This window comes from Passer montanus, unplaced genomic scaffold (genome assembly GCF_014805655.1).
Source record: "Passer montanus isolate IOZ18808 unplaced genomic scaffold, ASM1480565v1 scaffold12, whole genome shotgun sequence".
Lineage (NCBI taxonomy): Eukaryota > Metazoa > Chordata > Aves > Passeriformes > Passeridae > Passer > Passer montanus.
Window position 1 is genome coordinate 6553495 of NW_024358722.1, and position 26503 is coordinate 6579997.

A 26503-nucleotide genomic window follows, 5' to 3' on the forward strand; every position below is an offset into this window, starting at 1 on the left:
AGCCTTAGCTCTCCTGTGAGTCTGTGAAAGTATGCTGAGTGGAGGAGCAGGTACTTGGTGTGAACAGAAATGGTAAGCATTTAAAACACTGCTTTGATAGTATCCATTTAGACTGCATCATACATATGCTGTAGCTCTTCAAGACATTTTATATATTAAGAATGTTATTGTATTCCTTCTACAGTTTTTTATTTGGTTGTTTTCTAACACTGTCATGCCTAGGAGTCCTTATCCTTTATGAACAGAAATCAACACAATTAAGCTCCTTATATTCTAGAAGTTCATTAAAGCTTCCATTTGGCACCTGTAAGGAAAGTTGTCTTTCCCAGAAGCTGATGTCAGAAAGCTTAGTCGGGTGCTCAAGAGAGGAGCCAGGCTCAAGTATCAGCCTATTGTAGCTACTTTGACTTTTCTAAGTATGTGAAATTATGGCTCAAGAGGCTTACTAATTATTTTTTCTCAAAAAATAAAACTGGAAGATTTAAGTCATAGCTGGTAATTATTTTAAGACAAAAGAAGTGGTTCTGCATTTGTTCAGAAGTCTTGTGAATACTGGCTGTATTGTATGAAGCCAAATGCCCTCCCAGGTAAAACTTTTATTTAAAAATTGTGAAAATGTGTAGTAAGCTCAACCTGTTGAGTCTTGACGTGTTCTGCAATGTGTAGTAGATCCACTTGAGTTTTGTTTGATGACTATGATCAAGTCAAATTATGTTTCACTGAATGACATGCTTTATAGAGTGGTATCATGTTCTATGGGACCATCTTATACAGGGCCTTGTTTGTACATTCTGAGAGATGTAAGTCTCATTTCAAGTAGAGGCTGAAGCTGTTCCTGATTCATAAAGGAAAATGGATAAAGTAAAATGCCCATATGCAAGTGCACAGACATAAAGACTATATTCATATATTAAATTACTGTAGTCCAATTAAAGTACCTAGAAATATGATTATGGAATATGCATTAAATTTCAGCATCAAGAAATCTGGGGTTTTTTTCCTCCGGTGTTCTTATATTTTTTGTACCATACACACAATTAAACAAAAAAAAAAAACCCTACAGAGCATGTTATTTATTTTAATAAAGACAACTGAAAATGGTGTAAACAAGTGTATCTTTTTCAGAGGTGTCCAATAATAGCTGTGAATTCAAGTAATAATAATCCTCCACATTTCAGTGATACATGTTTGTAAATGCTGTGAATCATTAAGTCTCACAGCATGTGGAATAAATAGTGATGTGAGCAGATTCAAGAAAGCTTTAATAATTTTGTGTTTAGATCTGTAAGGATGGCAGGGGAAGACAGCCATAATATGCAAACAGAGATGTTTAGATACTTTGTTGTAGGCTGTTGCTAGATATGTTATCTTTCAAGGGCAGAATATTTCTGCAAAGGAAAATTGCGAAATCTGCCAGAATAAAAAGATTGGCCGAACGCGTTCAGGATCTCCAGTGTATGGGCTTCAGATGTGGCACCAAATACAGGCTGAAGTGTGTAGTTCCTTTGTGGTTTGTCTTACATCCTCTTTACAACAGATTAGGTATTTGCATATCATCAATCATAACCGCTGCCACTGCACAGGCACCCTTGTAGCAATCCCAGTGTGTTGGAAACTGTTGGTGTGCAGCTTTAGGGAAGTGTAACTGCACGGTGCAATCCTGTTTTCCAAAAGCCCAGAAAGTTCACAGCTTCTCGAAAAAGGAGAAAGTGTACTTGCAGGCAAGGCTAACTACCTGTAGTATAAAATAATTGTTTTGTAAACTTTGGTAGGAGCAAACATGTTGAGGCTTCAGAGTGGCTTGTTGGCTGTGTGATGGGCTTTCTTAAAGATGTCATGTTCACCTTACTTTTGCATGTATGCAGAGCTGCTGGAATCTTACACTGAAGAGTTACTCAGCTGCAGCCAGGGACAGGGACCTTGGAATTATCCACAATTTTTTACTGGAGAAAATACTATGCCAGTGTTAAAGATAAACTAGTTTGTCATACTAATTGTCTTCCATCAGACTTCAAGTGATGCTTTCAGGGAGGCGCTTTTATTTTATTTTCTTCTGTAAGGGAAATATTTTTGTTTGTTTTCATTGTGGGAATATTTAGAAAACTTGAGCCTAGTCTTCCTTGACTGCCAGTTGAAATGTGAGATGGCCATATTGTTTTTATTAGTTCATCCAGTACTCAATGTTGTTGCATTAAACTCCCTGCTTTTCTCTGTATTTGGGTTTTTCAGAGTTCTTAATTGGAGTTTTAATTTCAGGAAGACTCTCTGTAATACCCTGTAAGAGATTGAATCTGTGTTTCTAGAACAAAACTTACTTTGTGTGGTATGCAGAGGTATCCTTTATTGCTAACTGGACCACAGTATCTGCTAGAAAAGTTCAGTATTCTTTCTGATCAAGTATTTGTGTATTTTGAAGTGAAGTGTTCTGTAACTCTTGCAGATATTTAAGTCTTAGTTGATAAAACATCAATGCAGACATCATCAGAAATTGTCAGAATAAGCAGAGTTATAAGCTGTAACAGTCTTTATAATTAAAACATGAAATTTAGAATCAAATTACAATTTTTTCCCAGAAATCCTTGGAATATCTTGGGTTTGGCTTTTCTTTTTCACTCAAGCTTTCATTGCTGCTTGCTAGGGAATCTGACTTTTTTTTTCTTTGCTTTTGCTTTTTCTCTTCACATTTTCTTTTTCAGGCACTGATGCCTCCTTCCCTCTCTGACCTTGAGTGCTGTCATCTGGAATTTCACAGTGATTAAACAATGTGTTGCCCTTGCAATGCTACTATTCTCTGCGGCCTCTTGAACTCTAGTATTTTCATCTTCAGTCTGATTTTCACTGTTTTTATGTGAGTGGATTGTAACTCTGGGTTGTACTGCCACCATTTTGGTTTCTTTAATCCTGAAGAATGTTTCTTTTGTCTCATTTGAAGCTTAGTTTTTCATTTTTTGCTTCTGATTTTTGTTTGTTAGATTATTGCTCTTTTTGGTAATGGGCCTTAAAGGAGGAAATCAGTCTTGATGCCTAACCAGTCTAAGAATATTGCCCATAATACATGGTACAAAATTTTGTCTGTTTTTATTCCTGTGATGGAACTCTTTCAGTAATTTCACCCAGTCTTCTTGTGGATTTCTATTTTAAGGAAGTAATTAAGAACAAGCAAAAAGATAAATGTAGAGAACAGCCTGACCTCCTTATTGCCCCTTTAAAGGCCGCTTTGCCAAGTAATTTGCTAAGCACTTGTTTATTGTGCCAATAAACAATTGTAAAAATTATTTTTGAAGTTACTGTAAGATTTAAGATTCTCGTAACTATATTGCTGCAATGCATGTGTTAGTGTTTTTTGCACCATTAGGTTATTTTACGCAGGCTGTAATTAGGTTGAGGCTCTTATGGGAAGGACTTCCTGCTTGCTGTAATTCAGATTATACTTAGGTGTTATCCTTACCTGTGTGATAAATGTTTTTTTTTTTAGGGTCATGCAACTAACCAAAGATTTTTCCAGGCAATATGTATTCTGAAGTTTGGCTGAGTCTTGCTTTACATGGCAGGAGTAATAAATCTTTTTCTCTCAGTAACCTGTTCATTATCTAATGAATGTACCTAATTAGAGTGTCAAGAGAGAGTGTAGTCTTATTTCTTTGAATACAAAGTTTACAACAGTATTTCCCCCTTTAAAATAATCACTCTCCTCTTATTTGCCTTCTTTGTTCACTTTTTCTTATGTTCTAGACTTCTCTTGAGCAAGAAAATTACAGAAGATTTTTGTGGTTTTGAGTCTTAGTGTATTTCTTCATCAAGAGAAGTGACTTTAGAAATATCTATGTACAAGTGTGGACTTACTGAGGCTCAAAAGATTTTATATTAGGTCTCCACAGTGGTATTGCCATAATGCCTTGCCACCTTGCTCTTTCCTCCCTTTTTTCACCTGTTTGGGCTGCCCACACTGGTGATGGTCTCATCTTGCTTCAGCAAGAACCCCTTGTGTGAGGACACGAGGCTTGACTCCATTTTCATCAGAAAGCTGATTTATTATGTTATATATTATACTAAAATACTACATTACAACTATACTAAAAGGAACAGAGAGAAGAAGATCAGAAGGCTACAAAGACAAGAATAGAATAGGAATGAATAACAAAAATCCTGTGACTGCTCACAGCCTTGGCACAGGTGGCTGTGATTGGTCACTGATTGAAAACAATCCACATGAACCAATGGAAGATGCACCTGTGGCATTCCACAGCAGCAGATAGTTATTGTTTACATTTCTTTCCTGAGCCTCTCAGCTCCTCAGGACAGGAAAAATCCTAGCAGAGGCTTTTTCACTAAAATATCATGGCTACAGTCTCAGGTCCATTTCCTTGAATCTATTTTTCCTTTGCTTTCACCTTCAGTGTTGCCTGGCTTTAATTTCTACCAGTATCTTATCCCATCTTGAATTATCTGTTATTCTCATCTTTGTCCATTTCAATTCTAGTACTAAGATTTCTGAGAAGACAGTTGCCCAGCTACAGAACTCCCAAGTTACTGAGATTGTCTTGATGCCTTCTTACTCAGTTTGGCATCCAGTTTACTTAATGATAATCCATTTTTACAATTTTTCCCACTTCACAAAATAACAGACTTTCTGTAGCCTTACAGCTCTTTTTTTTCTCCTACAGCAATATTTGTCAGTTGAAGAAAAAAATTACCCACACCTGCAACCCTTTGTCCAAGAATGAAAATAACATCCTGCAAATTCATCCTATTTATTTCTGTCTTCTGTTGGACAAATGGGACTTGATTCACTAAACTAACTATATGTGTTTTAACTCTGAGGTTCCCAAGAATACCTTGCTTGGCCTTTTCAGCTTCTGACCCACAGGACACTGATCTCTCTGAAAACCTTGTACTATAGCTGCCATAAATGTGCCCTGAGGCATCTCAAATGACTCTAAACAACTTGGTTTAATCAGCCTCACCAAGTTCATGGAGACTTGGTCTTCCACAGCCTTGTGTGCAATGGAGTAGCTAGAATTTCTTCTGGAGTGTCATGGAGCTGCTGTTAAGTTGGTTTGGTTTTTTCTAAAGCAATCAAATAATTTTTTTCTAATTGTCCCTCTATTATGAGATAGTTTTGAGTCTTTAAGCCGACTTTTCTGCCTTTCCTTTTCTAATATCTTGATTTGCACATCACAGCAGAAATTAAGCTCAAAAACATCCTTTATTTGCAAACAGAATAGCCTGTCAGCAGCAGTACCACAGCAAAGTAGAATTACTCATGTATCTTTTTTCAGTAGTAGAAGTTTCGTATATAACAAGTTTTATTGTAATTTCAGGAACTAATCTTTCTTGCCAACCAATTAGAAAAGGGTTCTCTAGGTATTATGTTATTGTTTTTGACTGAAAGCCTGAAGAGCAAATTCTTTAGTGTGGAATCCAGTGACAAGGATTCCAGGCAGGTCTGCATTTAGTTAATTTAAATCCTTTCATACTGCTGACCGCACTGACTTAGTATCTTGGTTGCAGGTTGTAGTGAGTAACTGATTACTTTTGTATTTGTAAAGACAACTAAAACTAGCTGGTTTAGGTAAGAATTTGTTTATAGAAGAGATTGATCGGTGGTTCTTGTCTACAGTTTGCATGGTTACTAGAAGAGACAGGTTGAATTTTGAATTGATGAATAATATAATTCTACTGAGTTTCCTTTTTAATACTCAACAAGAGCACTTTCTGTATTTTCCCAGAACTGATTCTCTACATAGTTTGGTCTCTTGCTTCAGCAATTGCCTTGTTATCTGTGAATGCATTTTGTGATCAAGTTGCATTTGCATTTCTTAAAAACCAAATGGGTTGATCTCTTTCATGGCAAATTCCATTCAAATTTGTCTTATTCTAGGTTGCAGTGACCACACATACTTAGTGCTTAGAAATTCCTGGTGTCAGAAGAAACTGAAACATATAGATATGTTTTCAGAAGTAGAGTTTGGGAAGTTAACTGATGGGCTGCTTCCTAATTTTGCTGCTGTTGGTTCAAAAGGGATGTTAATGCTGGGCACTCCTAGCATAACATTTTTCAGTACTACAGTTTTATAGTATGGTTTAAAAAAGAATAAAAATACCCCAAAAATGAAGTTACCAGGAGAGGAAGAACTAGATAGGCAAGTAGAAAGCAATTGTAGGGATTTTAGAAATTTCTCCTTTTCTTGCTGACGTACACCTGTCTTACTTGTAGTCAATTCCTATTTCTCTGTTACATTTCCTTATGCATTTTCATAGATGAAAAAAGAGCAGACTATGTGGGTTTTAAAAGAAATTGTAAATTTAAGTATTAATATTTCTATCTTTTTTTTCTGTGGGAAGCAAATTAACTTTTCTTTTGAAGTTCTGTGAAGTAAAACATTTCAACATATAATGCTGCTTGCCTGAGGAGAAAGAAAGGAAGAGAAAGTAATATTTGTGGATAATTGGAAATGTAATTCCATCGAAGTAATTATTGGCTGGTATATCTTTAACAATGAGGAATGTGAAGGTTTTGATTCTCTTGCTCTTTCATTGGAATAGTCATGGTCAGTAGTACTGTGTTGGCACCATACAATTGGCCTTCCATCAAGGGAAAAAGAACAAACAGTGTTGAAACATATGCAAAACTAGAAACTTGTGCTGGAGTTGCAAGGAAAAGGGTATTTGTGTCATCTGGGTGAGAAGAGCAGAGAATTCAGGACTGTGTTGATTTTTTTCTTCTTTTTTTTCCTCCAAGGTTAGAATCATAAATGCTCACAAACTCTAAGCACAGTAATTTTTCAAATTACTTTATTGGTTAAAAGTGTTACTTTTATTTACCCCTGTTATATTTGAAGAGGGTAAGCCACAGATAGTATCATGGAAGCATTAAATATAGTATTTGTTATAAAAATGGCTATTTCTAGTAGGTCAAGACAAACTGTTAACTTGTGATTCAAAACATTTAGCACCTTATATTTTGTAAGCTTACTGGAGGAGGCTCGTGTTAATATTTATGTGAAGTAAAACCAGATTTGCGTTGGCTGTTGTGATTGTTTAAATACTTTTTATTTGAGTGTAATGAAGCATGTTTTATTTACGCGTCATAGCCCTGCCAAGCAAACTGATAACTGCAGTTTTAGTTTCTCTGGGTTTTGATATTTAACAAGAACAAACCTCAGCTTTAGGATGGGTTCTCTTAATCTGTAGTCTGATTTGTTACTGTGTGTTTTTGCTGCTGTAACCTAGGAAAATAGCTCATACTCATAGCTGTGAATAGGGCAAACACCTTCGTGGGTACCTAAGCCTTTTAGGGTCAAAACGTGTTACCTTTTCTCTTCTAGTATGTAAATTAAGCAAGACTTAAGTCAGACTGTATGGAAGGGGAGAGCACAGAACAGAAAAGTAGAGAGACTGGGGGTGATGTGTATGGGTGTCTGATATGGTTAAAAAAAGGGTTCTTTTTTGTTTTAGGAACTAGTTGAATGTCTTTGGATTCATGGCAGAAGTGAGACTCAATAGAATAAGATTTGACAGAGGGAATTTTTTTTCATTTTTAAATATGTTAAAAATTTGTTCTAAGGTCAAATATTTAATAGTAAGATGCTGTCTTTAACTTCCAGAATGAAAGCCACTGATGATAGAAAATCACTGCTCTTTTTTAACTGTTAACATTGAAGTGGAAACTACATTTTGTTCTGTATTTCTTTGTCTCTATTAAATTGTCAGCTGACCAGTGTGAGGTTTGATTGTAGCAGAATAAATTAAGGTTTAAATTGGCTAAAAACCTATGGTACTGTAGGAAGGAGGGCATAAAGGATACATTTCTGTTTAGTTAGAACATAAGAGCAACAGCATAATTTTTCGTTTCTGTAGGGTTGTAGAATATGTTGAGTATGGTCTCAGCAATAGTGTTTTGTGAATGTATAATTAACAGGTACTGAACTACTAGTTTTACTTATTCTGAAGCCTGGAGAACCTATGTAGCTATATAAAATTTGGAAACTGAACACTATAGGAAAAATAATCTTGAGGTACACATTGGCATTAATATTGATATAGTTGGTCTCAAAGTGACTTCTATTGAAAGGACTTGGGAATTTGGATTTGAGGCATGTTTACCCTGGAGAAATACAAGCAATTTTAGCAATTTTAAATAATTATGAGTAACAGAAAATCAAATATCACAATGTTAATTTTTACTCTGGATTCTGTCCATTGTACCTGAATAGTTCCTTCGTATGACTAGGTCATGAACACTTTTAAAATGCAAATATCTGCACAGTTGGTCATTCACTGTGGATAAGGACTCATAATGCCACTGATATTTAGTGAAAGAAGGGATCTGACAGGTCTAAAGAGCAAATATGAGCATGTGAGATAGGTAATAGATTGGTTTGTCCAGCTGCAATGTGATGTACCTGACCTTGGTGTGACCACACATCACAGCCGAGTGGTCAGAAGAGGATACCAGGTCCAAATGTCCCTGATCCCCCAGCATGTATCATTGCCTGGCATATGCAGCTTGCCTGAACCCCAAATTGTTAAAGTTTGCCACTCAGCATGTTAAACTCATAATGCCAGCTTTAATTTAGTGTTATATTGAGCACTGCATATAATGGTGTTCTGGGAGCTGCAGTGATTTCACTCTGTGAGAGTTTGTGCCTGCTTGAACCTCCAAGTTGCACCTACTGCCACAGCTTTGCTGAAGTTCATCCCTTACTGTGCAGCTCGTAGAGGTGGATATGGTTTATTGCCAATTTCACTACTCATGCAGAGTCTTGAAGCTGCCTTGTGATGTAGGGTTCTGTAATAGTTTTTTACTTCTCAAGTATGGAGGTGTAACATCAAAAATACGCTGTTATTTTGATCCTTCTTTTAGTCTAAGCAGCTTTTTTTAGTATGTGTGTAGTTGGAGTGCAGCTCTTAAGTGAGCTGAGCAGTAGATATATCTTATCTACTCTGTTTCACCAGTTCTGTTAAAGGAGGAATGCAGAAAATGAAAAGCATGCAGCTAGCACCTGCAGTATGAAAAGTGTGTGCTAAATGAGTTACTTAGCATCACGTAGGAGCATGGCAGAAGCACAGGTACAGTCCTTTCCTTTGGAGTAGCATTGGGCTGTCTAAGTCATGGGCCAGGCTTTATCATTGTGCTGTTTTCTGAGTTACTCATAACTCATATTCATGCTCCTTTCAAAACGCAGGTGAATCTCCTTCAGTACATAACCTCAACTTCATTGCTCTTTATGTAGAATTGATGAGGCTGTTGAAAGGAGCCATGCATGACAGTAAATTGCAGTAAATATCAAGAAAGGATTGTGTCATGGTGGTGTAGGAACTACCCAACCTAGTAAACATTAACTTTTTTGAATTCTTCAGTGCTGCATTATGGTTTAGGCTAATCTAGTAATTATTTTTTTTTACTTAATGTAGATACATTTGCTGTTGCAATTTTATGCCTTTTCCTCCAGGACTGGTGCACATTTCACTCTTTTAAATGAAATGAAAGGTTTTATTTTTATTTTGAGTGTGTTGGGTATTTTAACTGGCAGACCTCTGCTATTTTCTGCACCCCATACTTACACGTGCTCCTGACAGCTGTGAAAGGAAGGTGGGAGTGCGGACAGGAGAAACCCACACTGTGCTCTACTCGTCGCATGATCAGCGAGTTTGTGATTCGGAGCCACACTGTAGAGAACACCTACCCCAGACTGGACAGTGGCTTCTTGCTCATGAGCCTCCATCTCCTGCAATTAATCTTCATGGCATCCTTGCTTCCAGCTAAAGCCAAGTTTACAGAATATCCACAGTTCAAACTGTCATGTTAAATGCCTTGAGATGGTGACATCACTGAGCCAGCAATGTGGCTTTGCAAGATTTGTTCATCTAATGCTTTTCTCCAGTTCTGCATTCACAGTTTTTTAAGAAATAAAAAGTAGTGTAACTTCCTCTGAACAGAATTTTTTATAAGGATTACCATGCTAGTTTTACTTTTCTGTGTGGATTTTAAATAAGTCATAACACGTAGTATGCAGTCTTTTTTACTAATGTCTCCTGCCTCGTAAATCTGTTTTATGCAAAAGCTCAGTTATTCTTTCATATTGTCATAAAGAATGATGGGGAGGTAGACAAGTAAGGCTAGAAACACTTATTTTTATTTTTTAATTTTTTTTCTTCAACAGCGGGTGGGTTTTTTTGAAAGCCTAGATGCATATGACCACCTCTTGATCTATATGAACTCTGAAGTATGTGTACTAGTGAAATGCTAGAACCCAAATTTCTTTTAATTGCATATCTTGTGACACTGGCAAGATGAGAGCTCAGTGCCAAGCTGTGATGAAGTCTTATATTTTCAGTTAATTTTCATCTCTCCATTTAAATGTGCAATACTGCATTTCTCTTGGCCAGAATTTGGGTAGTTGGAATGGTTCCTATTGAACTGTGTATTCTTCCTTCTAAGAGTTGGCAGTGGTGAGGAGAAGAGAGGGAGTAAGTGCTACTAATTTTTAAAAGCTCTGGTATTTTGAAAGTCATGACCTTTAGTCAGATTGCAATTGACTTTTAATAGACAAAACACAGCCATCTAAGTATGGTACTTTTTATTAAAACAAGATTACTTTTCTAACTCGGTGTTTTAAGGCAACCCTCAATAGTGTTTGAATTGCTCTTTGAGATACAAAGCAATAATGTATTTCATGTTTCATTGCTTGCAGAGTAGGAAGAAACTGCGCCTCAGGAATTTGACTTCATCCCCTAAAACATCTGATGCTTATCTTGCATGTGAAATTTTGTAAAAAATTATATGGATATATACATGAAATGTATGTAATGTAGCTGTCAAATTCTATGTTTAAAAATGTGTGTGAATTGTATGTGATTATTTTATTTTTTATTTATAAGCACATATATGAAAGTGCAAACAATGTTTCCATGTATTGCTTTTCAGGGGATATAATTTTTAATGCCCACTATCCTGACCTGCCACCAGATTTTATCTTTGGAGAGGATGCTGAGTTTTTGCCAGATCCTTCTGCTTTGCACGTAAGTACTTTACTGTTTGAGAACCTTACAACTTGCAGAGGGACTTTGCTTTTTTAGAATAGCTTCAGGAACAGGAATTTTATTACAATGCAAAATAAAAATGAAGCATGCCTTTTATCTCACTGGTATTTTGAGTGTAAGCATGTTGCTTTCTGAAGGGATTTAAAGTTGAATCCATAAATGGTGGGGAAGGAGGAGGGAGTGCAAAGTTTAAAACATTTTAATCAAGACAATATTACCTTTATAATAGTTACTTAGAATATGTGTAAAAATATATCTATTTAATATCTGACCATCTTAAATTATCTGTCTCAGAAAAAGAGTTCCTAAATTGTGTCTTTAAAAGCATTTATCTCTAAAATAAAGTAGTGTAATTTGGTGTTACATTGTTAATTTTTGTTTTCTGTTGGGGAAGGATATATCTAGTTAATATGTTATGGGAACCACTGCATTAAAGAAAGCTATCTGCTCATGTGTGTTAGGGTAATCTAGACAAAGAAATTACTTTCTGAAAGGTGGGAGGAACAAAAATTAATGAGAAAATACCTGTATACAGCCTTATTACTATGGAAGGAGAAGCACCACAACCTGAAACCAAGTATTTTGCTCACTGGTCACAGTTAGTCTCAAGTAGTAAAGCCTTGTTTAAAGGAACTATCAGTGCTTATGCCTTTACAATACTTCTTCTCAAAGCTTACTAGTAGTTACTAGTGAGACAGAGCCCTTGCCTGCAGCTCCTCTTGTGCTTCATGAGCACATCTCCAGAGGTCCTCAAAGGAAGCTGGTGGCTGTTGTGCTGTGGTACGGGTGTCATGATGGAGGTTGAACATGTCCTTGATGTGTGACATGACAAGTGGTGGCTTTTGGTTTTACCTTTCACTTCATAGTAAGTCATATACAAGGATCAGAATAATTAGTTTTAATAAATATTTTTAGCCTACCTGATAGAACTTTTAAAAGGTGAATGTCATATTTCTTTTCTTCTCCTGGTCGCTTTGTTGTTAAGCTTGCAAAGTCCTTTGGGTAGGACGCATGGTGCTGATGAACGGCTATTTCATTAGGCTACTTTATAGAAAAGGTTTTTGTTTCTTTGGCAGTTCTAGAATTGTTTTCACATTCCTTTATTTACCAATTCTATTTTCCTCTTTTTCTCATTTGTTTCACAACCTTCAAAACCATACAACCTCCTGAGAAGTGTTCACATTAGCAACTACTTTTTATAGTTGATATTGAAAGAAGAGAAGCACCTTTTAATGTACTGGAAACAGAAATTAATAACAAATTGCAAATGAGATATAAAATAATTTGAGGCATCTTGCAGAAATGCTGTTCAGATGGAGAAGCTTGCTGAGAGTGGTATGGTGCCATATTTCTCATGTGAAAAGAAGTCATTAACAGTTGTGATCTACAGGAAAACCTGCAAAGATAAAAACATCCTTATTTTTATTTCTTTCTTACATTGTTCATTAACGATGCTTTTTTTGGGAGTATTGCTTTTCTTCTGCCTAAGCATGGAAAAAACTTCTAGTCTTTTTTGTTGGAAAGCAATTTGGAAGAACCATTTGCTTCTTGATACATAATGAGATATTAACCAGCCTATTGGAAAGTAATTATAAAAAAAACAAAGAAGAAATCTGAAAGCCAACAGTGTTCCTTTGGTCATTATGTCTTGCTGAAGCATTCACTATGTACATGTAACCTTCAGTTTGTCCTGATAGTATTGGATCATGTTATTCCCACCTTTCAGCTGAGGTCTACATAATGAACCTTTAGTTTTACATTCTCTGTTTAAAGTTCCATATGGTTTGTAGATTTTTTTTCAAAATGTTACATCAACAATAACTTGCTTATTATGCTAAGTCTTTGAATAGTTTCCTTTTTTCCACAAATGTGAGAGCTGTTTAATGAAGATAATTTAATTGAATTCTAAGATATTAGCAGACTATTTAAATGTTAACATAGCTGTCTACTGACTAGAAGTAAAATACAGATTAGCACACTGACCATAATTCAGTGCTCTTAATCTTGAACAGTCTTCAAATACTTCTGATGCAACAGTTCCTGGCAATCCAGACAGAATCTACCATGCACAAAAGCATGTAGATGTTATTCAATGAGGAACACAGTCTCTAAGTAAAGTAATATGTGCCATCGGATCTGTGGGAATTCTGACATTGAGCCTGCATGCACTGGTTTCATCTGTCTGAGTGTCTGGTTTTTTAAGAAGTCATCACATGTTGTTAGATGGCTTGAGTCAGGCATTATGCTTAGCATGAAAGGAGAACCAGGTACTCCAGATTCCTGAAGCTCGTGTGGCTCTAATGGAGGCTGTCAGTAGGCATCCCCAAAGACATTTGAATGGCTGCATTCCAGATTGTTTCAATCACTCTTCAGTTTCCATGGCCATGGGCAGTGCTTCCAGTTAGGTTTTCATCTGAGCATGGTAATAGGTGTTCAGTTAAGCGGCTGTTAGCCAGACAGCTAAAGCAAGATTCCAGAAATTCTGCATTCTGAAAAGTGAATGCGGTAGAGGAATAGTTCATATTTTGTGTTGGTTTTGGTTGTTTTGTTGTTTTGTTTTTTTTTCCAGAGAATTCCTGAATGATTAGACCAGTATTTCAGCAGTAGAGCAATGTGTCGAGCACTCTTGTTTTATAAGCAGAGCTAATGCTTTCTTGAATGGATACTGCAATTGCAGAATCAAGTTGAAAATGCTCATTGAAATTTAGCTTTGCTTTTGTGTCTTGCACAAACATAAAAGTCATTTGGATTTGAAGCTCAGCCTGAGTCTCAAGATCAGAACTGCAAAGTACGTGCTTCATTACATGCCTTACCAGTAGTGGTTACTCTGCTGGTCTCTGGGTCTAATTGTGTGCATGCTGATCTTGCCAATGATGTCGGCATTGTAGAGTGTTTCAGCAGTGGGGCACGTGGTCCTTTTGGTTTGTTGTACACTTTTAATTACAGTCAGGGGGATAAATTCTTTAGGTTGGTGGAGCTGTTCATGCTCTAAGAGTTATTCAAAAGAAACATTTCTACATTTTATTGCCATTAAGAATGTTTTGCTGTCAAATGCATTTGATACTTGCATGTATAGTATGCATAAATAAAATCAGCTTCTCAGAATGTAAATAGAAAAGTTCTTTCCTGCTCTAGTGTTTATTCATTTTGGATGACAAGTATTAGAAATGTATTTTAAAAACAACCTATGATTCACTCCGTTCTGATTAAAAATTCAGTTGGCATGCAACAAGATTAGTGATTGTGTACGGATGAGATTAATTTGGAGCTCATTACCATGACGCCAGTTTGAGTAACAAGAATTGTTTGTTATGTTAGCCTAGTTGATTGTTAATGTGAGCCAGTTAATAGCTGAAGTGCTTATTCAAAATGTTAACCCCATTTTTCTAATGATTTTGAATTATCTTCTGCTTGGCAAAGAGGATACAATAGAAGTATAAGCAAGGTAACTGTCAGTTCAAGGAAATAGGTATCTTAGTATTCTACTTTAGGTCTCCAGCTAGTCTTGCCAGAATTATTCTGCCCACCAATTGCTATCCAAAAGACTTCAATAGCCTTAGTGGAAATGGAGGCAAGAGGACATGAGCATTTCTGAAGCCTACTAAGTGCCAATGTGTCCTTTTGGGCTAGTATTGAGCATTTCATTGTGGGAATACTTAGTGCTGTTTTTGCATGGAAGAAAGACGCTGTCATTACAGACCTTCAGAGAATAGGCTGCTACAGTTCTCATGCCTGTACCTAGCATTGGGAGGATTGTTTTTCCTTGTGTAATTGTTGATACTGAATACAGATTCCAGTCACTGTGGAGTTAATTCAGCTCATTGTGCTACTCAAGTGTATTGGTTGTCACACTCTATATCTTGTGTAGACCAATGTTTGTTTTTAAAGTTCTTGTATCTGTGCTTATTAGACTCATTTGGCTATATGAGGACTATCATGAAGGTTGTATTTTTCCTGTATCTCTGTTCAAAGTCTTAATCTTATTTGTGTTGCTTGCTGGATAGTTAATGGATAGTGAAGAGATCCTTTAAATATTCCCCCTCTTCCATTAATTTTTATTTATTTACTCAGGTGCATGAGACACATATTTAACAATGTCAGTTGTCCCCCTGCTCACAGTAGCTCCAAAAAAGTTCAAGCACCTGTTATATTAACTAATGCTGTTTGAACTATTTTGTACTAAAAAGTCTGTCAGTTGTATTGTTAGCAAGGATTCAACTGTTATGTGTTCTAGTGTGAGAGCCCCCCATAAGGGCAATGAGTTCACTGGTTTTGGAGTGTGATTTTAAAGTATAAAGCCACAGTAGTGGGTTCTGCTTGTCTGAGAAATGTATGGGTGAGTTCAATCTGTTAGCTCTTTTGTGTGCTCTGTTTCAAATGGCAGCAGCACATTTCATTCTTGGACCCCCTAACCTGCTCCTCTTGTAATGAAAGCCTTAAATTACTTCAGCTTCAGTTGAACTTGGGAAATTTAAGTGAAACAGAATGCAGAATTGGATCCTTCCATTTGTTAGAAGGTTTTTTTCCTTATTTTGAACTACTTTATAATTCCATTTATTGTTTTCATTTTTCAGCCATGTCTTGACTTTATATGTCAATATATGTTTTGATTATTTATGATCCCATGTTATTTAACATTTGATTTTCTGAAACAAACATTAATTCTGAAAACTTTTTATTCCTGTCGCTCTCTATTGATCCTACCTATTTCTATATATGGGGAATGCAGGTATGCATGCACATGTGTATGTATATGTACATATATATATATATACGCATATAGTCACTGCAGCCTTGCTGAAGTTTGTCTGGTATTGATAGGCAATGGAAAAAAATCACATTTTATACTGTCAGAGAAGTAATTTATTCATGAACTTTCCCAAGGACTTTTTGACTGGTATTGTTGGCACTTATGGCATATATTTTTGTTCATGTTTTTGAACAACAGAGATATACCAATGCAGCATTCCTTTTTAAGCCAGATCTGAAAGAATATAATTTTGAATGTATTTTGATCTGGTTTTGGTGTCTGAGCTCCACACTGTTCCTCAGGGAATCACAAAATCACAGAATAGTTAGGGTTGGAAGGGCCCTCTGGAGATGATCTGATTCAACCCTTCTGCCAAGCTGAATAAGTACTGGATTTAAAATGAGAAATCCCCAAAAGAGAATGCTGGCTGGGAGTCCTCTCCTGGCATAGCCTGGCCAGCTTGACTGCAGCATGTGTGAGGCCAGCGTTCAGGAGGTCCTTCTGAGAAGTCACACGGTGCTGAGAGCAAGTGTTAGGATTATCTGTGCAGATGTGTGGTAAAGATGGTGGCTATACAGTCCAGCAGGAGTTCAAGAAGATCACAGTAAAAAAGGCTTTCCTGTCATCTTTCCATCTTTGCGTCCATCAAAACCATTCTACACTGGGAAATTATTCCTTTTTCTCCTTGTTTTAGTCTTCCTAAATTCTCTTACAGCCTTTCATTTTTGTCTTTTTTGTCTAGAGTTGTTAATATTTATAGGGCTGAGAAATGGTTAGCCACATTGTGATTTTCTATTTGTGTAAAATCATTACATATATTTACCTCACTTTCTTTTTGCCAAACTTCAGCATTTCCTAGCACAGTTTATAAAACGTGGCTTTCTATCTCAAAGTACAAGCAGAAGAGAATATGCTGAGGTTAAAAGTTGTGCTTTACTTAATTGCAGCATTTTGGCTCGACTTTTCACCTAGTGAATCCAGAAATTAAGAAAAAAAAAAAGAAAAATCTATAGTTTGATCATACTCCTTTAATTTCAAGGGAGGAAAATATCTGTTAAGCTAGGTAGTTTTGCCTTTTTTGCTTAAATCTTGCTGGTATAGAAGACAGAATGAATACCGTTCATTTTGTAAAGGGCTCCAGGGGGAAACATTTCCTTTCATTTTTTTGGCACAAGCTTCTCTGATAATGCAATTTGTGCCTGGAATATGAAAAATACAGAATGTTAGCTTTTAAAATATAGTATTTTAGTCCAGGAGAGACTAGTTTTTGGAGAGCATTAGGAATGTGCATGGACATTTGAGTGAAGGATAGCAAAGCAGGAGAAAATGTTTTTCTGCTATACTAAATAAAGTGCATGTAATGAAGGACTTAATCATTGTGCACTCATAAAATAGGGGGAGAAAACATTTTATGGTTTTCCATTCATAGTATTGTTTTTAGGAAAAAATAATTTTCATTTTCCATATGAGTTTGACCATATTTTTCGTGGTCATAGATTTAGATGGGCCAGAAGCTTGGACCAGAATGACAGGATGCTTAAATCTTAATGTAAAATGTTGAAAAAGATGTTTAGGCTTGTATGCCTTTCCTTTGCAGGAAATACAGTCCTTGCTAGTGGTCAGGGTGGTATAATGAATTGCAGCAAATCATTCACTTTCAAGCCATAGCTCATACCAAATATATAAAGTTGGATATCCCAAGCCAGACATATGAAAGCAGAAGATCTTTTAGTGGAAGTTTGGGAGTACAATGATAATATCTTGGCATTATAATTCTTTAATGTAAACCAGCAAAGTGGTAATGTACTTCTGACTATTTTTTGCTTCAGTTTATTAATATATAATCATACTTTACTTGAGCAGTGTTTTGTTAAAAATGGTGAAAAAAAGTATTATCAGAAAACTAGCAGAAAATGAAAGGATTCTGGCCTTATGTGTGGTGTTACTGTCACAATACACTCTGCTTCCTTACAAGAACTCTAGATACAGTGAGAAATGGCATGTTTTGAGGGCAACCATTTGTTAGCTTTGTAGAAACACGTTTACAGGGGGCTTGGGTAGGGGTGGGGTTTTTTTTTTTGAGAGAAGACCGATACTAGGATGGTCTTCCTGAATTGAGAACGCATTTAAATTCTGTGTAGTATGCCCATTGAACTCACATTCATGTGCTATTAGAATTCATTTTTCTGTAGAGGAATTTGGTCATTGCTTATGAATATTGAAGTAGAAAAACCTTTTAAATTAACTGATTACAGAAGGACAGTTAGAAATGGTCATTCTGTCTAATAATGCGGTTTTGTATTTGATTTAATTCTGGCTTGTGAATTGTGTCATAATTTATAATTGCACTTTTCTCCAATGAAATTAGTTTAAGTTTGGTACCCTGAAACCTCAAGGTTCTTTCCTTCAGAAGATATTGTTGGGGCAAAGAAATAAATGTCTTTGCACTCAGGGTGATTTTCAAAAGGTCTATTCATTTCTCCTAATGGAGGAGGGCTGAAGATACATTTTCTTTCCTTTTTACTGGTTTAAGTTTCAGCCTACATTTGTTTCAAAACCTCTCTTTGTTTTATTCATTCTTTACATTCTTTTACGTCTGTGTTCCCTTGCTGTCTTCTATTTCAGTTCCTCAGGCATATCTGCTCTTTTTTAGAGATAACTACAGAAATATAATTCACATTTAGTCAGTATCTTGAGTCTTTTGTTTGCAGTGTGTTTGTACAGTTTTACATGAACTCTACCATATACCCATCTTCCCAGAGGTGCAGCTTTTGCTTTCATAAAGGAACCAAATGAGTGTTTTCATGCTATTTTTTGAGAAGAGAGAATTAATTTGCAATAATTTTTCTGGTATGGTAGAGAAATAATTTTGATTTCTAATATCTTATGATTTACACAATGGTATTTTGTAAGTATTTTCTTTAGGGACTTGTATTTTCAAAGGCTTATAGTACAGATGTGAAAATAAAGATGGCAATACTGCTCTTACAACAGTGAGATCCACCTTGTTATGCATTGATTTTAATTTGTGGGATTTTGGAAGAGGAAAAATGGTTAGACGAAAACAGTTCTGCATGTGCAGATAAATACTCAAGGGATGTTAGTGGATGCTATCCAAAACATTAGCTGTAAAGGTTCTGCCTTTTTGCTGTAGCTAAAATTACTTGTGTTGACAGGAAAGGAAAAAACCACAAGAGCTGATAAGAGTGAAAGACTTGCTATTTGAAAGGGACTCTTGAGGTGAAGCATTAACAGTGTTCTGTTCTCTGGTCCACTGAGGGTCTGAGGAGTTGAGGCCTGTTCACACTGCCATCAAGGCATGGTAAGTGAGCCTTTAGGGAAAAGATGCATGTGCCTGTGTCTTGTGGGGGAATTTTTTTTGTCTTCATGCTTTGTTCCTTTTACTTGCCATGTCTAGTTAAATAGGTACACCTGGCAGCCAACTCCTGGGGGGAAAAAGTGCAGTGTACTCATGTGGAGAAACTAATGATTAGTACATTGGATTCACTAACCCAGAATTTAATATGGGCTGACGGAGTTAAGAAATTCCCTCTTGGATCAGGTAAAGGTATCATGTGCTTTGAGAGAGGTGTGCTGAGAGGTCTGTAAAGAAACAAAACTTGCTCTAATTCCTTAGCAAAGTAGGACAAGAAATGCTTATGAGTGTCAAGTCTAGGAGATTAATTAGATAGTAGGCAGTTGTAGCTTTTAAGGGTCTGGTTATCTTCTAAGAGAGGTCGGTGGGAGAAACAGGCAGACTCTTTTAGGAAGAGTGCACAACATAAAAATGTTCTCCTGGGCTCAGCTTCAGAGATTCTGGATTCCCTGAGTACTCTTAACTTACCAAGATCAGCTGTCTCTTTACTTCTCCTTCAGCAGGAAATAGAAAAAAAAAGTTGTAATAACCTTTGGAAGCTGAGTTTACTCCTTTTTTGGGTGAATGGTACTTGAGCGGCAGTTTTGCATTTACTCTAGGTGAACGCAGAAGAGTGTTCTCCATGTGTCAGATTTGCTGGGATCTGTTTTAGAGCTGCTTTGGGTATTGCATCATTTCACAAGAAGCACACTGTGTAGCTGGTGGAAGAAAAAAGGGAAAATAATTTCATGCATGATATAAGATGCTCTTCTGAAAGCATAATTAATTTCTTATGATGTTGTTTTCCTGCTCTGTATTTTCTTGCTAATTCAAGGCTCTCAGGTATATGGGATTTTGACTAAGTGTTTATAAGCTATTCTAATTTCTGTATCTAGTTTTCACAGCCTCTTGCCAAAAATAAAAATTAAAATAAATACTGACAATTCCAAGCTTTGCTTTGTACAAACGTTTTTGTCTGGTATTCACGGCAGCAGAGCATGAGGTCTGTAAATTCTTGGTTGTATTTGCAATGACAGAATTGCTGCAGAGTTGAACTGTTTTTATGAAATGTTAAGTTCTGATGTTTGCTTGGGCCCAAAAATGATCATTTCAAGAAGATCACTCCAGAAAGTTGTTCCAGTGGTGGTTTGGGGGAGAGGGATATGAAGAACCTGTGAAAACAAGATGACAAGTAGATGGCATGTAGGTTTACAGTGATTGATTTGAAGCTGCAGCCTGTAGGATGTTTAAGTGCTGGCTGCTAAGATACTGAAGCCTTTGAAGTTGTTATAACACTCCAGCCCTACAAATACTGTGAAAAATATCTGCTGATAGAAAGATGTGAGCATATGGTAGATAATTATCCTGTGCCTTTTTCTGTGAGCAATTTCCCTGTGGTGGCCTATGCAGAGTAGAGCAAAGTGTGGACTGAAACCAGATATGCCAGTTTCTAGGCTAATGCTGTAACCACTGGACGAGTATCTCCTCCATATTATGTGGAGGATAAGTGCTGATATCACACTGTGATCTTTCTCATTTTGGGTAAAAAGTTGCATTGGTACTGATTTTAAGCCACTGTAGGATGCAAGTTGTGTGCATGTGGTGTGCAGAGATATAAACAAAATGCAAATCTGTACTTAACATTATTCTTTATGATAATTCTGGATGAGAGATGCTATAGAAATGCATTACCACTGTTACAGGCTTGGGAGGTTTTGTTTACTGACATTTTCTCATGAAAGTTAATTTCTTGCTTAGAAATATAGAAGTACACTAACTTAAAATAAGATCTTGCTGTTATTTCCTGTAGTATAGCCAGGAAAAACAGTTGCAATCTGTCTTCTTTAAAATCACATTCCTGGAAGATATTCTGGCAACCTGGGTATTTAAACACATTTCAAAGAAAAACAACTTCAAATCAATTAGAAATTGTTACCGTATTTCATTTCTGATAGTGTAGAATTACAGTTTGCTGCTGACATTGCTTGGAGTTATGAAATAAGCAATAACCTGAGAAGGAGCCTATGAATTAGCAACTTTATGGAACATGAGACCCATTGTACTGTGAAAAAAATGGGGAATAGGTGGATGCTAAGTAGTTTGCATAGGTTCTTGATTAGCTTTTTTGGAAGGATAAAGGAAAGAATACAAAGGACAGAATGTTCCAGAACAAAATTTAAATGTTTCTTTGCCAGAAGTTGAATAGTATGGCATCTTTGGAAAGCTAAACTCTGCATGTCTGCGCTAATAGGGCTGAGAACTAACTTTGTTGGGGGTTTTTCACTTGCCTCACCTGTAAGATCTCACTGGAACTGATAGTGTCAGGCTGAAAATTTTCCTTGTCTCTCTTGTAAATCCAGTTGATGTCATTGTTACTCATTTAAATGAGTTACTGTTGAAATGGCTTAAATTGCACTCTGTGGGTGGGCTTATAACAGCTCTACTCTGCCTTTTATACCAACTTCAAGTGAATTCATTTTCTCAACTCTGGTCATGTCTGAATGTCAAAAAAACCCTTCGCTATCAAACTGTTCGCTTACTATGCAGCCAACTTCTGTCAGCAGACAGGATCAGGAGCCAGGGAATTCACAAATCGAATGTGCAGCTCAACAAAACTCTGGGGTTATACTTCGTAGTGAAAATCAATGCTCCTTATGAGATTGTTTAACTTAATATCTGGCAGATTGTCAGAAGAGATCTCCTGAATCACTTGGATTTCTCCAGTGTAGACACAGTGTGAGGGATGCCTATAGTCTGTTAATCTCTGTATAATAATTGAAAACTATGTTTCCATTCCTATTGCCACACAACATGAGCTAGAGGGCAAAACTTGGTGAATGTACATGTATTGGTTAATTGCTTAAAGGTCTAGATAACCATTTTCTGAAAGACCTTTAACTCAAACTTTGTTCTATAATGAAAAAAGTCAGCCAGGAAAACTTCTGCCATGAAGGAGCATTTAACTTCTTTATGTTGAATTGCTTACTTTTGGATAGGTAAATAGTTATTAGCCATCTTCTGTATGACAATAGCTACAGCTGTGTGAGCAGTGATGCTTCTGGAGTCTGGTTTCTATCATATGGAAGTTCTCATTACATTACCTGTTTTGCAGGTCATTTTGAATTTATTCCTGAAGATCATTTTTCATTCATTCCCTAACTGGAAAAATGGCATTTACTCAGTTGTCACAGATGATATTAGCAGACTTTTGTGTCCACAAGAATATACAGTCATCTTTGGATGCTAATAAACCTGCTACTAAACCTTCTGTACTTTTTAAGATGTGGCAACAATTGATCTTTTTAGAAAATGGAAGTTACACAAGTTGCAGAATGGCAAAGCCAAGAAAAAAAGCGCTGAAATTAAAACCTGAAAGGTTTAAATTAAGATCTGATGCATGAAGTTGCTCATATTGTTAGTGGAGATCATGGAGAGACATGCAAGCAGTGTCTAGACAGAAGAGAATTGTTTATTTGAGCCTCCATCTGTGTGCTCAGAAATGACAGGTAATTCTTCAATGATATGCTGAAAAAAGGGTAACATTAGTGATGGTCCTAACCACCTGAGTTGTGCATGTAGGCCATCATGTGAGATCAGCATGAATGCAGAGCTAGTTGCAGATGCAGTTTGGGTTGATTCACACTGGTATATTGTTGTACAGTGGGCCACTTTCAGTCTAACTGGCTAACTATTGAGTAACTTAGGGAGTTTGCACTGCAGAGTTCATTTAAAGATATCTATTGGCAAGCAAGACAAGGGATTGTATCCAAGTCTGGATTTCTTTATTTTAAATGCATTAATGATTGTTCTGTTAAATTTTATTAACTCTCTGGAAAGCCTGCAGAAATCTAATTTCAAATTAGACAGGATTTATTGAGTGAAATATGAAACTTAGTCTGTCAATACCCCAATCACTGTGATAATTTTTTTCTCTATAAAATCCATTTTATTTACAATTTTATAGAAAATTCAGGAGACAAAAACCCATCATTTCAGCACGCATGTGATTTTGGTAAAATGATAATGTATAGATTTGTGAGCAAGGCAGAAGGTTTTGATATAAGCCACAGAAAGCAACAAGTCTTTTTCTATATGCATAATTGTCTTGTTATTTCTGTATTCTTGACTTCAGTGAGCCGTCTGTGTTCTTATTCCCAGATTTTTTTTAAAGTTTTAACAACTAAACCTCATAAGCTTGAAGTTGCATCAGATTTTAGTACTTATACAAGATCTGAGTTTTCAAGCAGAGCTTGAAGCCATGAAACACAAACACGATAAGCTCTGGTCTTCTAACGTTCTAAATCTTCATAACTACAATCTCTTAAAAAGATGGATTGGTTCAGCTAGAATGCAGACTTCAGGCAAAGAACCAGAAAATGAAGCATACGGGTTATTACTGTTTTTGCTCCAAGTTTAAGATTTTGATGATTTCCAAAGTCTAATAATGACAACAATACTGGATCACGAAATAAAATCTTATTCAGAAGGTCCTTTCCCTCTAAAGAAAAAGGTCAGCTTACTGTTGCAGGGACACTACTCTCATGAACTAAAGTGACAAATTGTGTGTCCTCAGAAAAATCTCTATGGTGCTGAAATTGTAGCAATGTAGATACTCTAAAAGGGATAAATTTAACAAATTAAATTCTGCCTTAGTTTTTAACAATGTATTTTACAGGTAGTTGCTTACTTTATCCGTGATTTCAAAAATAGAATCATTAAAGATTAAAGAAGGTGCTGTTTGAAACTGAGAACAACATAGCACATATTTTGACATCCTATTGAAATTGAATTAAAGTTGTTTAAAAGTATTTTCAGGTGAATGAACCTAGTGCTTAGGGCAAATAAGTTACACTGAGCTATGTCAAAAAAAATTTTGTACATAAACATGGCATTATATTCAGTAGTGTTTGTGTTAAAATTTGAGTTTAGATCTTGTGGAAAGTACAGCCCTTCTGCAAAGTTAACAAAATGGATGGAAATGTAGTGGCCAAATGCCAAAAATAACATGCACTACAGTAATATAATTCTAAAGCTAAAAACATCTTATAAAATTCAGAACTTGTGTTTCAGAAAATTTGTGTTGCCCTTGTGTGTTTCTTCTTTCATCAGTGAGAATCCGTTCTAATTCATGTATGTCCTGAGTGGGTAGTTGAATTGTTCTTCAGGTGGTTTGTTTTTATAACAAGTTTGTACTCTGAAATTTGAGTTGGTGAATGAGAGGTGTTTAGTAAGGATCCTACAGTCAAATCATTAATTTTAATTCCTGTAGCTTTAAGACAATACGGAATAAACACTGTTTTGATGCAATGTTCTTGAATTCTTTGAAAAGAGCACTCCTTTAGCTCTGTGCTGCACAAATGACAATGGATTTCCTCTTGCTCTTTTTTTGTTCTGTAGTGTAATGTTATTTAAAAAACAAAAGGTTCAGTTGCATTTAGGTCAGTTATTAAAATACTGTTGGTCATTTCCTTTGACAGAACATTTCTATTGTGTTATACCAATGTCATTAGGAGGAAAGGTTATTCCCACTTGCCTGGCTGATATCAATACATACTGGCATATTACATCCTCTGGCTTTCTGGAAATGTTTTATTTGAGCAGCAGCTTGGGAACAGGAAATTTAAGGTTATATGCAGTCTGGTTTCAGGCTGCATGGTAGAAAATGTGTTTCCTAGAAGATGCTGTCTACCTGACAGATTTTCTCCAGTATTTTGTAGAATTGGATAAGCTTAAATAGGTTCAAGTTGCAAACAAATTTTTACCAGCTGTGGGTAGCAGACAAGGTAGAACAAGGTTTTGAGTCACTCTGTAGTATTTGAGGAACTTCTATGAATTGCATTAGCGTATCACCAATTGACCAATTCCTCTGGAATGTAGTTTACATTTTAAGATATGGCAATGATAATATTACCATTTTGTAAGTGTTCTTAGTGTCTAGAAGGAGGAGAAAATAGTACTTTTACATCAAGCCATGATCAAATGTGAAGTCTGTGACATTGGAGTAACTTTTAAAGGCAGACCTTCAAGAATAGCCTTTTAGCCATGCAGAGCAGCCAGAATCAGAGTGAGCAGGAAAATAGGAATACAGTTCAATCCTGTAGCAGTTCATGTATGTAAAACACAGCAATGCATACTTCCCTGTGTTGCTTTCGCTGACAAATTTGACTAGTATATTACAAGTGATGATGATGAAAATGACAAATTCATTTTGGTAAGATCTTAATATATATTGCTTAAGTGGGAGAAAAGTATAAAGTTGTGGAAAAAGAAACACTTGAAATATTGAGCCATCATGCACATATATTGAAGTCTGTATGAAACTATTCCATAGGGACATATCTAAAGTAATCAGAAATAATAAAAGTTATAACCCTTTTTAACAGAAATAACCATTTTAGTTCGAGGTCAGTCTACAAGTAAATTTCATTGTAGAGCTGAAGCATGGTGCCTGGTGAGCAACTGATTGAGCTTTCTATCTGCCTTTGCAGGGTATCAGGGGTATCAGAAGATAAAATTTATACAAACTCATTTGTTTATTTTCAGGCCAGAGCTGTGGAGTCTCACCTTGCTAAGATACTGTTTCAGTTTGAGCTTTTTGTAAACCTCTTCATGAAGCTAAACCTAGCTGAGGTTGGAAGGAGCCTTTAGAAAGAGATCATTAGCCCAGCTGTCCTGCTTGGGCAGGATCAGATAGATTAGGCTGTCCATGTCCTTGTCCAGTCAGGTTTGAAGTATCTCTAAGGACAGAGACTCAACAACTTCTCTGTGCAACTCATTCACTTGTGCTTATTACTTTTGCAGTTACACAAAATATGAATTTGTTTATGAAATATCTGCAGCTTACAGGAAGAAGTAACCTGGCATCTAACTGCATTGAATACATATATGGATAAGTAATTTTATGAAGCTATTGTATTATATCATCTCTTAGTTGTAAAATGCAGATATCTGTGCTACTTCTGAGTTTCTTACTGTTAACTGAACAACTCATGCAATTTAAAATTCTGTTGCAGCTAGTTTATTGTCAAATCTCTGTTTGATATACAGCCTTCTAGTACCTAAATGGGCCCTCAAGAGAGCTGGAAGGGGAGCTTTTATAACAGCATGGAGTGGTGGGAGAAAGGGTAATGGCTTTAAATTGAAATAGGGTAAATCAAAATAAGATCTAAAGAATAATTTATTTACTGTGAGGGTGGTGAGGCACTGCAACAGGTTGCACAGAGAAGCTGTTGATACCCCATCCTTGGAAGTGTCAAAGGCCAGCTTAGAAGGTGCTTTGAGCACCCTGGTCTAGTGGATGGTGTTCCTCCCCTGAACTACATGATCTTTAAGGGCCCTGCTAACCCAAACCA

The 26503-nt window shown here is 36.3% G+C and overlaps 1 protein-coding gene across 2 annotated transcripts in view; it reads left to right on the forward strand.

The window, feature by feature from the left end:
• The window catches only part of BABAM2 (BRISC and BRCA1 A complex member 2), a 161748-nt gene that overhangs the window by 22796 nt on the left and 112449 nt on the right, over positions 1-26503 (forward strand). For both annotated transcript variants that reach the window (XM_039697666.1, XM_039697664.1), the window contains exon 4: positions 10931-11025. In XM_039697666.1, coding sequence (XP_039553600.1) covers positions 10931-11025 — 95 coding nt within the window. The remainder of the gene's footprint in view (positions 1-10930; positions 11026-26503) is intronic.